Below are 13,666 nucleotides of genomic sequence, written 5' to 3' on the forward strand. Positions count from 1 at the left end.
TCTCTCAACCCGCTGCGGAACGGGTTTATATAACCCGTACAGATTCGAAGCTTGCCCGTATTGATTATATATTTGTTTGCCCAGACGTAGTTCTTGTGATCTAATTGTCACATATATATCTATCAATACATACATATAAGACCATATTGATTACTTCGACCGCAAGGTGAAAACATGTTCGATTCGGCCTGAAATAGATTTCTATGTCGTGGCTGAATAAATTTGTTAATATTATAATTTTATAATTTTATAACTTTATGTCTGTACTGTCCGTGAGAATCTCGAATCGTTAGTCGATATTTTCTTCCTCCACTAACAATCGTAACAACCCTGTTCGAATGCCCCACTGAGCCAACACTCATCAATAGCCGGAACTACGTTCAGCAACAACTATTTTTGTCTATCTCTCTCTCTCTCTCTTTCGCGGATTCAATTTTGATAGCTGCTCTGTGCAGTCCTCTACTAATACATAGCAGTGGAAGATGATGATGATGATGACGACAAAATTGAAACAAAATTGGGGAAACTTTGAAAACAAACTCTTTACGCATCTCGCCATAAGATCATAGAAAAGCAATAAATATGTTTATAGATAGATTTTAGTTTATTTTTATCAGTTTTATTATTATTATGTTTGTACATCTGTTAAATTACATTTTGAGTCATAAGAGTTAAGTATTCAATATAATTCACAATAGTCTTCCTTTCCATAGAAAAAAAATCAGAATCTCTATTTTAATGGTTTTGTCAAAGTTTACACTTGTAACAGACAGAAGGTGTAGTAGACTCTATAAAGTATATATATTCTATTCTATTCTATTCTTAATAATATAAATATATGTTTAATGAACACCTATATATGTTATACATACAAGTGAAGTTAAGATATATTGAAGAACGCGAATCGATCCTCTTTGTTTTTTATTTATTTATTTATTTTTTTTTTTTTTGTTCACTGAAGGACACGAGTATGTTGATAAAGTACAAGACTTAGCCTCGTGCTACTCAAGAGAACTCATGCGAACAAATATTCTCATATTGGTATGGAAGCTTTGTAGTTGGTCAATTTTTTGGGGAAACACATTCTTATTAACTAGCCCAGGGCGGGCGGAAAGCAACTGTTTTGCCAAGGGGCAGAGAAGAGAGGAGGAAAATAAAAGATAGTAGTAGCTAAAGAAAGTGAATGCGAATGTCGAATGCATTCAAATGCCAATTGAAATTTTAATTCTTGTTTCATCGTGCGTACGGGAAAAAGAATAGCGCCATTGGGGTTTCGGTTCCGTCTTCACTCAATTCAATTAAATAAGAGTCCATTACATTTTACGTATGTCTAGAGTTAAGCCATGCAGGTCCCTAATATAGAGAGATATTCTTGACATACTTTATAATAGAGTTGACACATTATTTTATATATCCATCAATCACTGTCCCAATCTACCTTTATATATCCGTCTTAAATCTCTTGTCTTGTTATTGTCACAGCTGCCCGTTCTGGAGTCGCTGCAGGCCATCTTTCCCAACACGCGAATCAGTGAGGAGACGGAAGTGTTGGTGCGTGATGTGGAAGTGTTTCACGAGCTATCCACGCTGATCTCCACGTCGGACAAGAAGTATACTTGAGATATATTCTCCAAAATGGAATATATTTATAATTGTTTCCTTTTTGTTTGCAGGCCCATTAACAACTTCATCATCTGGTCGCTGGCGCGTCAAATGTTGCCGCACCTGTCGAAGGAGTACCGCACGCTGGCGGAGCACTTTGATCATGCCATCTATGGACGCACGGCCAGTTATCCACGCTGGCTGTTTTGCAGCAAGGTGGTGCGGGATTGGGTGCCCTTTGCCGTGGACGCACTGCAGCAGCAGCCGCCCAAGCAGCAGTTCGAGGGTGCGGGGCGCGTGCGCAGCAACGAGCCAAACGGCCTCAACAAGACGACTGGCAACGAGAAGTTCCTCCAGTTGATGTTCTACAGCTTGCGTAACCAGCTGCAGGATTCGCTGGCGCAGGCCAGCTGGCTGGAGCCGACAGCGCGACAGTTCATGCACAAGAAGCTCGCCGAGATGCGGCTGCAGTTCGGCATACCCAACGAGGTGCTCGAGCAGCCGGACTACATCAGCAACTACTACAACGATCTGCTGCTGAGCAACCTCAACTTTGTGGAGCACTTGGAGTCCATTTGGACCTTCCGCCGGTCGCGCATGGAGAACAAGTTGAAGACCTTGGGCATGCTGGATGTGTGAGTGGAGATCTAGCTTGAGTGCACGTACTCGGATCTGGTTTAATCGAAAGGCTTTCTCTTTTCTTTTTTGTAGCATTGTGTCCGAGATGTACACGACGGATCATCCACAGCCCATTGCCTACTCGAACAAGCTGAACATGCTGCTCATATCGCGCGTGCTGGTGAACAACAACTACTACGACTATCGCTATCCTGTGTAGGTATTCCGCCGTTGGTTACCTAGTTCGTCAATCAACCTCTTTCTCTCTCTCTTTCTCTCCTTCCCGCACCGCAGGGCCGTGAACTTCGCGCGCATTGGCACGGACATTCTGGAGACGCTGATCAACAATTTCCCCACCTTCCTGTTGCAGTTCAATGCCCAGAGCACGGACATAAGCGATGCCGTGCCGGAGATTGAGTATGCCAAGCCGGATATCAATTGTCTGTCCGCCGGCCAGCCGCCGCACCTGGTGCATGAGCTGCGCACGTTTTCGCCGGAGGCGCTGAAGAGCTTCCATGTGACACTGAGCGCCGCTCGGACGGCCGCACGAGCGCTGACCACCTTTGTGACGGCCATCGATGCTGGCACGGCCATACAGGGCGCCGGCATCGACCAGGCGGTCACCTACGAGGCGCTGGGCCTGACCCGGCGACTGCGTGTGCCCGGCCTGCGATCCTTCAACGAGAACGAACTCTTCACGCTCGCATATATGCAGCAGCACTGCAGCACGACGATTGCGGACAAGGACTACGCGCGCATCAAGCCCCATGTGGAGCGGCAGCTGGCCGAGCGCTATCTGTAAGTGTAGCTGGGCCCTTAGCCTCTCATTGATCTGCTCACTAATCTCTTGCTTTCTCTTTCCCCCTATGTCTGTCTCTTTTGGTTTGGTGCAGCTTTAATGCCACCTGGCAGCACATTCAATTCCTGCCGCGCTCCACGAACTGTGCCGCCTCCGAGGTCAGCTGCTCCAATCTGCTGTGAGGGCACAACTTGCCGCATGTCCCCACGGATACTGTGTGTACAATTCCTTAGCTCAGCAACGTATTTATTGTACTTTTTTTTTATACAAACAAGCACACACACACAAACATAGGCTTAAATATATATATTTATGCATATACATATATATATACACTCACAGGCGGACACACAAATCGCACTAAGCATAGTCTGTAATTAAGTTAGTTTATGTGTAATAAGTAGCCATTACTTTTAAAGACACAGCATTTGTAACACACACAAGACAAACCACTATTGACATCACACCTACATACACACACACACCCACACACAAACACTCACACCCATTGACACTAGCTGATTGTGTACTCTTGAAATTGAAAGACGAAAAAGACATATATGCATGGCTCCGATCGACGGCATATTCCATAGTTCTAAAGTGTCTATTTTGTAATACTAGTTACTAGTTAGTTGCTAAGTGCATTGACCGCAACTGTATAAATTGAATTTAATTTCCATACATTTGACAAAGTAATTAAATAATAAAACAGAATGCGAATTTTTCTAGACATCGAACTGCCTTTCTGTGCTGCATATCTTCGGGCGAATTGAATGTGACAATTAAACACATACTTATGGGCAGTTTAGTAGAACTATCCTCTCCCAACATCATCTATGTATAGTGTGTGTTTAATTGTAATGATATGAGGCATTATAAATAATAACTATAAAGGTGTATCTCCAGTTTGGCTTCTCTTTAAAATTTTAATATTTTTAAGCATACTTTTTGAATACCCTAGATCCATTGGAAATAGAAATCAAATATATAGATTTGTGAAAATGGATGTAGTAGGCAGATGAAGGTATCGTGAATTTAATTAGAATTCATAGACTTTTCCAATGGGGTTATTATGTCACATAATTTATGTGTATCCACCCGTTATTCTTGATCCGAGGCATTGGGTCGGTGCCATCGATGGCCGTCCTACTATCGATGGTGCCACACTACCGATAGTGTCATCGCTAGTTGTGTGCACACATCAAGCGTCAGGATAACCGGGTTTACTATTTATTCATCCTTTAAAACCTTTAGGGGTAAACTACTTGTGGATTTCGACAACATCCGTGGGATAGGAGCTAGGATTCAGCGGGGCAAACGTCTAGGACTGTAAGACATGTTTTTTTTTTTTTTAATTTATCCGTACAATGCACTATGGGAAAAAAGTACGATATTTTGGCATTAATACAATTTTTTTGTTGTCTCAAACCGCTAAACAAATATTTTTTCCAATTCTAAATTCATTAGATAGAATCAAAATATTTTTGTTAAATTTTTGGGGACTACCCCTATTATTTGATAATTTTACAAAGTCAGCTGATTCAGCGCTGCATTGCAATGTGAAAAAGCGCGCCAAATAGATCGCAACTTTTTAGCTGTATAAAATTTATTTGTTAATCGCATAAATTAAAACTTAATATGGAAAAAGTTAATAAAGGTATATATAATAAGTGTCCGTAGTGATTTTGTATACTTCTGTGTTTTTGTGTAACTGTGCAATGTGTTGTTCATGTGTATTTTTAGCTTAATCCTAACAAATATGTTTGTGTTCTGTGGAGTATAACTTTAACAGTCCTCGCTAGGCCTCGGCAGTTTTAGCTGAGGGTAATTAACTAAACCATATACTATAAGGACCCATTAATAACTTTTGCCCGTTTTTGCCCCTTTTCCCGAAAATTGACATGTTGTAGTTGCGCTTGAGTTTAGACGCTCAGTGCTGCTGGAATTTTGGAGATGCAACAACCGCCAAAACGACGCTGTAATATCTTTTATTGCCGAATCTTTTAACAACAATGTGAACGAAGATCTTGAAAAAATTATCCAAAAAGAAGTCGAGGAATTTAGCCAAGCCGACTCAAGTATTGCATACTAAAAATATTAACTCGTCAATCTTTAATGTTAAAAGCGAGAATTTACAGTATGGAATTAGCCCACTTCACGCGTGGATTAGAATTTTTGAATTTGTTTTAAATGTTTCCTATAGAATTCATATAAAAACGTGGTACGTTAAAACTATGGACAAAGAGCTTGTACAGTTACGCAAGCAACACATTCAAGAAAACTTGTGGTCAGAATTAGGTCTTAATGTAAGTAAGCCAAAACAGAACGGCAGTGGTAGTACCAATGATGACAATACTGCTAGGAGAGCTTTTTATAATACTAAACTGTTTTCAGATATTTTAAAAATTGATTATGAAATTATAAAGAATTTTTTTTATAATATTAATTGCAATATCTTCCGAATTTAGAATTAATGTCGAAAAATTTAAAGACTTCTGCGCCCACACTTTCGAGCTTTACATGAAATTGTATGATTGGTACCCAATGTCACCGACAGTACACAAAGTATTGGTACACGGATACCAAATAATGAATAAATGCATTGTTCCTGTCGGAGTGCTTGGAGAGAACGCATCTGAAGCCAGAAATAAAATATACAAGAATGACAGAAGATCTCATGCAAGAAAATGCAGCAGATTGAATAACATAAATGATGTTTTCAACAGAGCATTAGACTCTTCGGATCCTCTATTATCAAGCCTTTGCCTAAATGAACGCCAAAAATTAAATTAAAAAAGGAATATTCCGACTGAAGTCGTTGCACAATTTGAATCTCCCGACCATATTTTGAAAAATCATGAAGGTGATTCAAGTGACGAATGGACAGAAGACGAGGATATTGCATTTAATATTGAATTAGAAGAAGAATGAGACTAATTTTAGTTCAACAATATGAAAATATGAAAAGAACTGTCAAATTCATACTAACGGCAAAAAATATCAAAGAAAAAAATTATAGGGGTCAAATCAGGGTCAAATTGAAAAAACCAAAAAAATCCGAAATTAAATTAAAGTCTGAAGAGCATCCACAAAAAATTTCATATCTCTAGCTCATTATTTGGAATTAATGCCAAAAAAATGGGATTTTTTCCCATAGTGCAATGCAATTATAGTAGCTTAACAACACAGTTAGAAAATAATATAAAGAGCCTAACCTTCTGATATGCACAGGAGGACTTATAATAAGACATGGGTGAAGGAGGAAATTTGATCTATATAACGTCCAGTAAAAATTAAAGCTTAACAAGTATAATTTAAAAAAAAATTTTAATTACACTTGTTTCATATTGGGGACTATTGAGTCACGACGCCTTGTCAATACTCGCCCACTTTCGATAGCTTACCACCCCTAATACGAATTTCATAGCACTTTATTTAGGCTTGGTATATATTGGCTATGTGTCTGATATGTGCTTTAAAAGCCAAACTTGTATGAAAATTGATAAAATAATTGAACTTAGTGGCACTCGGAATTTTTAATCTCAGTAATGATGAGCAGCAGCAACACCAAAAGCAATGGAGGTCACGTCAAAGGATGACGGTGTCATCCTGTAGGTTAGCAGAATGATTCCATTCTCAATTTATGTGTTAAATTCAGATGTAGCTGTGTACGAAAATACGGGGTTGAGTCAAGGAAGTAGCTGAGGATGACGTCTGTTCCTTGGGCAATTGGTAGGTCCCACTTATTTCTACCAGACAGCCGATCAAACAATCAGACGATCAAACGCCTGCTGAATATCCAGGAACACTACAATGAAGTACATCTTTTCCTAAAAGGCGTTGAGTATGTGGTTTAACCTGTGCACTTGCCGTATTTGGCATTAACTATATGTTTATATTCATAAAAATGAGTTAATCTCTCGACTATCCACAAATATGTCTTAAATGAAAGCGTAGCTCAAATAGAAGCCAGAATAAATAAATAATAAAAGTTATTTAGATCCTATGCATAATACATCCGATTATTATAGCTACACACTGTCTACTGTCCTAATTGGGATTCCATATTGTCTTTTGAGCATAGGATTCGCCTCGGCTAAGACTTCAATTCACAATGTTCGTATCTAGGCAAAACTAATTTAGATCGAATTAATAGTTCATTTTAGACGGTTTACCAATACCACATAGAAGGAAGGGTCTAGTCTTTTTTCCGAATGCATTAAATAGTTAGTGAAAAGTTTTGGGTCATTTAGGTTTTATGACTTTTGCAATTGCTTTATTTTAGATGAGGCACAAACTGAAATGATGATATATATATATAGATGTACATAGTCATGTACATTTGGTGCACGTACAATTTGATGGCTGCTTGATTAGGAAGTTGTGTTAACTGATCCATCGGCAGCTGAATTAAAGTTAAGCCGGAAGCTGGGACCATTAATCGGTCTGATTGTTGGTTGTGCGCGTCTCCTTATCCACGAAGTCCTTGATGAAGCCGGCGATGCTGCGATGCAGCTCGGCGTCAATATTCCGAGTCATTTCTTCAACCAGATTGCTGCTAATGCTGCGTGGATGAGATGTTAGATAAGAAAAAGCGAGAGAGAGAGGGAGAAGAGGATGTATTTACTTGGAGTACAATGTCCAGGGAGTCAGGCAATTGGCATTGCCGTAGAAGCTGCTGTTCTGGCATTGGTTCTGGAACTGGCGACGCTGCTCCCGTGTGTCGGCCAAGTCATTGTCCAGTTCCTGGATGGTCCCCTCGGTGCCAGAGGGACGTGGCGTAGCATCAGTGTCATCATCAAAGTCGCTGTTGAGCTGTAAGATAAATTCTTGGCCTTCATCCAGGATGTGGTCTGAGCTGTAGTCTGTTTCTTGGCTGCCAACTAGGGTTTCCTCTTCGCTCCTCTGAGGCAGCTCGGCGAGTTCCAGGTCCAGGTCCAGCTCCATGTCGGCGTTCAAGTGCACTGGCTGCGGGTGCTGTTGTCGGTGCTGCCGCTTGGGTGTCCACATGGTGTCATTTTGAGTTTGATGCTTGATTTGCTTGGCCTTCTTCAGCATGCGCTTGGTCACCTGCTGCTCTGCGCGCTTATGCTCGGCCATGCGCTGCTGGGCACGCCACTCGCTGACCTGCTGCTTCTGCCGGTCGAGCTCGGCACGCTCGTCCAGAGCCTGGCGCTGCCGCTCGTTCGGCTCGGGCATCATTTCGGGAATGTCGCCGCGCTGCAGCTCCGATTCGATGAAGTCCAGCACATGCTTCTCATCTTTGAGCTCCTCCTCGAGCGTCTTGGACAGGAAGAACTTGCCGTTGGGCGAGCGCAGTATCTTGACCTCCTTGTAGCGCAAGTCGTCCGGCTGCAGCTGCTGATGCAGTCGCTGGCGCTCCTTCAGGTAGCGATGTCCCTCCCAGAAGCGCTCGCAGTACGGCGAATTTCCCGGTGTCAAAGCCAGCGGTCTGCGCCAGAGAGGGAGAGAGCAGAGAAAGGAGAAGGGTTTAACATTCGAATTGGCGCTAATAAATCAAACCCGAAGTCGAAGTCCCAAAATAATACGCCGCTTGCCATTTCGATGATTAGCACGACGCCAAAGCCGGCTAATTGCATCAGCTTGGCACGCTGCTGACGTCACGGTCGCACAGAGCCCAACGGACTGCTCCATCGGATATCATATGGGCTGTCGACACGCAATTCCTCCCCCCTGAGAGCAGTTGCTCACTTGTCCCACCCAACCCAGCGCTCAAGGCCAATGTCAGAAAATAACAGAGCGTCATCGATACCCTAACTAAAAGGGGTCGACAGACTTAGCTGGATCATCTTTGATATAGATAGATATGGATATAGATATATATGTAGATCATACATTATGTAGATATATATCGAAATAGATTGACTAGTGAAGTATCTCTACTCTGTAGATAATAGATAATTCTATACACGAAATATAACTGCCAGTACTTCAAGGTAAATTTCCCACTATTCATGTATATAAATATATATTGGATTAAATAATTTTTGGATTAGGAATAAGTCTCAACTATATATGAAAATTATGCTAGCTTAAATTCCTTTAAACTCTTATCATTAATGCCCTGAATCTATGGGTTGGCAAATCAGATGATCTATTACACATGCATATTATTGATGGACTGCTAATCAGACTTTAAGCTTAAATTCTTTAGAATTCACTAGAGTATATTATATTATATTATTATATAGTAGAACCCGTCTAGGGGATTCGTTACACCCGGAAGATTTTATAGCCATATTGATATACTCATATGAGTTTGTCTACGGACCAGCATTTGCGTCGCAAAATCCGTACGGACGCTATAAGCGTCATAAGGCGTTATTGCCGGATCATACTGTATATATTAGAAGTGAATAAGACGTGTTGAGGATAGTCGATCAGTGGCACAGACAGGCCAAGTTTTGTATGTTGATATACAGATATGGAGATAGGTTCATACATATGTATATTGCTTAGGCCCAATTGGAATTGCAGCTTAAAATCTATCTTCAGCTAGGCATCATTATTTCAGCAAACAACTTTGGGTTAGTGTATTTGATGGCGCATCCACTTGGGTCTCGGTCTGGGTCTGGGTCTGGGTCACTGAGGTTAAAGCTTGCCATGCTAATGGCAAACGAATTCCCCTACCTGCGCTTCTCTACCTGTCAGCTCGCCAACTGCACGCAAATAATATGACACAATCAGGCTGAAGCGGTGGAGCGCTGGAGCGTCGTCGAAGAGTTCATTAATAAGCGGCGACGGGGCTAACCCGGGCACGGTCGTTACGCTTGGGGCGCGCTGATTGCAGGGGAGCAAATTTATTGATCAAACAAATAAAACGCAGCAGCAGCAGCAGCAGCGATATTAGCGCACCCCACGCCCAAGTCGAAGTAGTTTGCGTTATCGATAGATTCTAAAGGGCAAAGCAAAGGCGCAGCAGTCCGACTGGACTGAGGCTGGCAGCAACCGAGTGTTACAGTGAATGGCGCTACATTTGGGTATTATTAGTTGTTAGGAATTTGTTTTGCAAATTTTATCTTGAAGAAACAGCAAATGTGGCAAAAAAGAGAAAAAAAGCAGAAGCCGGCGCGAATTTCAATTGCAAACAGTTGTCGATTGGAGGTCGTCGTATTTAGTTACGAGAGAATTTCTCATATCAGCCGAACTCGACGTCAAAATAAAGAAAAACAGTTGGCCAGCGCCTTGACAGGGGCGGGATTGCGGATGGAGAGGCTAGCCCAGGTCTTGAAGTTGACAAAGAGAGCGCGAGTGGGGCCCTAGCTCCGGCTAGGCTGACTAGAGGAATGCGCTACGCGACTACAATACCCAGAAGCCTGCATATCAAACTAGAAATTGTGGCAAATAATACCAAAAATTTGGTTGTTTTTTCAGTTTCTGGGAACGATATGGACTTCAGTGCGTTGGTCGTTGTTTGAGCATAAAATCCCCGCTGAATGTGCTGAGACACCTATTCTGTTTTTTGTGTTTTTGTTTTTTTTTATGAATGACAAATGGTCGGCAGCAAAAGTTCCAGTATCTGCAGATAAGGCATAAACAAACCAGGAAACGTCGTAAATTAAGAGAATCAAATGAAGTTTCATATTTCTGCCCAGCCGAAAGAAAGACAGAAAGACAGAAAGAGAGATAGAGCGAGAGAGAGAGAGAGAGAGAAAGAGGTAGGGAGAGAAAGATAGATAGAAACAAAAATATATATAGAAAGAGAGAGCAAGGTATAAGAGCCTAAGAAATTTGATGAAGTGGAGCAATCGGAATTCTCAACATGAATATCAAAGTTGTTATTGACTTAAATATATTATATAAAATTAAATAAGCAAAGGGGCAGATAGAGAGAGTGATTGAGAAGGAGGGAGGGAGGTGTGATAGAATAGGTAAAGTGCTAATACAATTAGATACGATTGTTGCCTATATACGGGGGATAAAGTTAAAAAGAAAGAAAAAGAAAGGGAGTGGACTGATTGAGAGAGAGGCAGAGACAATAGCTACTATTATAATAATACTGGATATGATAACAGATTCATATGAGCGGTTAAGGTGATTTGATATGAAATAAAGTAAACAAAATAGTTGGAGAGAGCGAAATAGAGTGAAAGTAAGCTTGAAAGAAAGAGAGAGGAAAGCAAGAGGCATTATAAGAGAGAATAGGTAAGGTTTTATTATTATTATTAATATTATTTGAAACCTAATTAGCATAGAATTAGAAAGAAAAAGAGAGAGAGCCAGACAAATTGAGAAATCCAGACACAGAGAGTGAGAGAGAGAGAGAGAGAGAGAGAGAGAGAGAGAGAGAAAGAGAGAGAAAGAGGTGTGAAAAATAAATAAAGTACTAATACAACTAGATATGTTTGCAGATTGTGTGGGGATCGAGTGAGTTGATATACAATTCAATAAGCAGTTGGAGGGAGTGGGAAGGAAATAGATATAGAAATATGTGTAGAGATATACAGATATATTGAAGTAGAGAGAGAGAAACACAAAGATCGAGGTAGTATATATTACTACAAATGAATACCATAGCACTTCATGTAGATGGGTAAATGTTATCCAAAGTCTTACGATTTTTCGTATATCAGCATAAATGTTTCGTGTGTTCCACTGGCCCCCATTAAGTAAATGTTTACATATGCATTCACATATGTATATCTATGTATATAGTATATAGTGTATATCTGCATTATAAACATTGTTGAGTCATATGAAGCTGGTGCTCTCTATCTGCCCATCTACCAGGTCCAACAGTTTGTTTAGCTTCCAGGTTTAAGGTTGCACAAAGTCTCTCAAGCAAACGTATATATAGATGTATGTGTATATCTATGTGCTCATAAATAAATGGGTCTTTAGTCTGCTATTGATAAGTTTCCGCTTCGATATAGGGGTCAAGCCGCTAGATAATGTCGGAGCTGTCAGCTCCGATTGATCCAGTCAGGTGATCCGCTAACCAACAGCGCCTAGGAGACACGCCGTGTGTGTGTGCGTGTGTGTGTGTGTCTGTAGTCAGGTAGGTAGCACTTGGTAGTAAATACTTCTAATCGCAAACTGGGGGCGACAAACAAAAATGAAAACAATAATAAAAACAAAGCAAACGAAAACAAAAATCTTTGCATGCCAACAGCAGCAGCAGCAGCAGCGGTGGCAGCGACGGCAGCGGCAGAGGCAGAGGAGACGGCAGCGGAGTTGCCGCTGGGTGAGTAACTCGAAAGCAGCGCCAGCGATGGCGTCAGCTGCGCATTGCCAGCTGAGGCTGAGGTGAGGCGCGAGCAGAGTCAGAAAAAAAAAAAAAAAAACTGAAACTGGCAATGGCAATGGCAAAGCCAAAACGCTGGAGAGCGCGCAGCTGACGCTCTCTGAGCACGACGACGACGACGACGATGATGACATCATTGGCCGACGACGACGCCGCCTGCGGTGTTTCAGACACATGGGCCATATACATATATATATATATATATGTATATACACACACACATATGTATATGCACGTCCATTTGTGTGTTTGTGTGTGTGTGTGTTTTTGCATACTCACAGCATCTGGAGGGTGAGACGCATGGCGTCTGTGGAGGGATCGCCGGCAATGCTGATCTCGCTGCGCAGGGCATTGACGATCTCCTGGTCCTGGGGCTCGCTGCGCGACAGCAGATCGAGCAGGGCCTGGCGCTTCCCGGGCGCCAGCATTTGGGGATTCTGGGTGAGCGGGACGACGCCATCCGGCACTACAGCATGGCCGCCGGTCGCGTTCAGGTGGGCGGTGCTGTTGTGGGCAACGTATTCGCTGGGTCGCGGCGTTCGGCTCAGATCCTGACCCCGGGCGCTGCCGAGCGGCGTCACGGTCGGCACCGGCGGCGGATGCTCCATTTGACGGCGCACGGTCCTCGCCGCCGCTGGCTTGCGTCGTCGTGGCGGCGGCGCCACCGTGTCCTGCTCGATGCGCGTCAGCAGCAGCTCCAGCTGATCGTGCGCCGCCTGCATCGGCTTTGGCCTGGGCGTGTCCTGGCGGCATCTCTGGTTGCCGCTGCCTCCAGAGTTGCCACCGCCGCCGCCGCCGCGACGCGTCAGTGTTGTCATTGTCGTCTGCGTCATGGTTATCGTCGACGTCGCCCCGGGGCAGCTGCGTCCAAATGCCACACGCGACGTCGCTGGCGGCGGCGTCACTGGCGGCCGCTGCACATCCCGCTGCATCTCCCTGGCGGATGTGCAGCGAGTGTGCTTCTTGGCTCTGCCATTGCTCTTGTTGTTGTTGTTGTTGCTGTTGGTCTGGCGACTTGGCGGCACAACGGCAATGCTCGTGCTATTTATCCAGTTCTTGCTCGGAGCTGAGCTTTGCTTGGAGGCAGCAGCCGGCGCCTTGCTGCGGCTGCTCAGCTGACTGCCAGCTGGACGCTCCTGTTGTCCAGCAGCTTTGCGGCGCTGCTGCTGCTGCTGTTGTTGTTGCGGTGACGGCTGCTGCTGTTGCTGTTGCTGCTGCTGCTGCTGCTGCTGTTGCTGTTGCTGCTGCTGCTGCTGCTGTGCATAGACCACAGCATGGTTGCGGCGCCTGCGCGCGCTCATCTCTGTCGGGCTCTTAGAGTTCATTTGTTGCTGTCGACGTCGCTGCCGCTGCTACTGCTGCTGTTCGCTGTCGCTGCTCGC

General features: G+C 43.3%; 2 protein-coding genes across 6 annotated transcripts in view; one reads left to right on the forward strand and one right to left on the reverse strand.

The window, feature by feature from the left end:
- Positions 1–3,749, forward strand: part of goe (endothelin converting enzyme 1) — a 35,025-nt gene extending 31,276 nt beyond the window's left edge. For all 5 annotated transcript variants that reach the window (XM_089475466.1, XM_089475465.1, XM_089475464.1 and 2 more), the window contains 5 exons: positions 1,483–1,610; positions 1,674–2,237; positions 2,314–2,436; positions 2,515–3,018; positions 3,114–3,749. In XM_089475466.1, coding sequence (XP_089331592.1) covers positions 1,483–1,610; positions 1,674–2,237; positions 2,314–2,436; positions 2,515–3,018; positions 3,114–3,201 — 1,407 coding nt within the window. In that variant the 3' untranslated portion in view covers positions 3,202–3,749. The remainder of the gene's footprint in view (positions 1–1,482; positions 1,611–1,673; positions 2,238–2,313; positions 2,437–2,514; positions 3,019–3,113) is intronic.
- Positions 3,750–7,267: 3,518 nt separating this feature from the next.
- Positions 7,268–13,664, reverse strand: LOC108619938 (uncharacterized). The gene is made up of 3 exons (XM_018016778.2): positions 12,564–13,664; positions 7,647–8,471; positions 7,268–7,583 (listed from the first exon to the last, which is right to left on the reverse strand). Exons 1-3 carry the CDS (start codon positions 13,607–13,609, stop codon positions 7,457–7,459), a joined length of 1,998 nt encoding a protein of 665 aa, XP_017872267.1. The 5' UTR covers positions 13,610–13,664; the 3' UTR covers positions 7,268–7,456.
- Positions 13,665–13,666: the final 2 nt, after the last annotated feature.

Source organism: Drosophila arizonae, chromosome X (genome assembly GCF_054131065.1).
Source record: "Drosophila arizonae isolate 15081-1271.41 chromosome X, UAZ_ARI_1.0, whole genome shotgun sequence".
Lineage (NCBI taxonomy): Eukaryota > Metazoa > Arthropoda > Insecta > Diptera > Drosophilidae > Drosophila > Drosophila arizonae.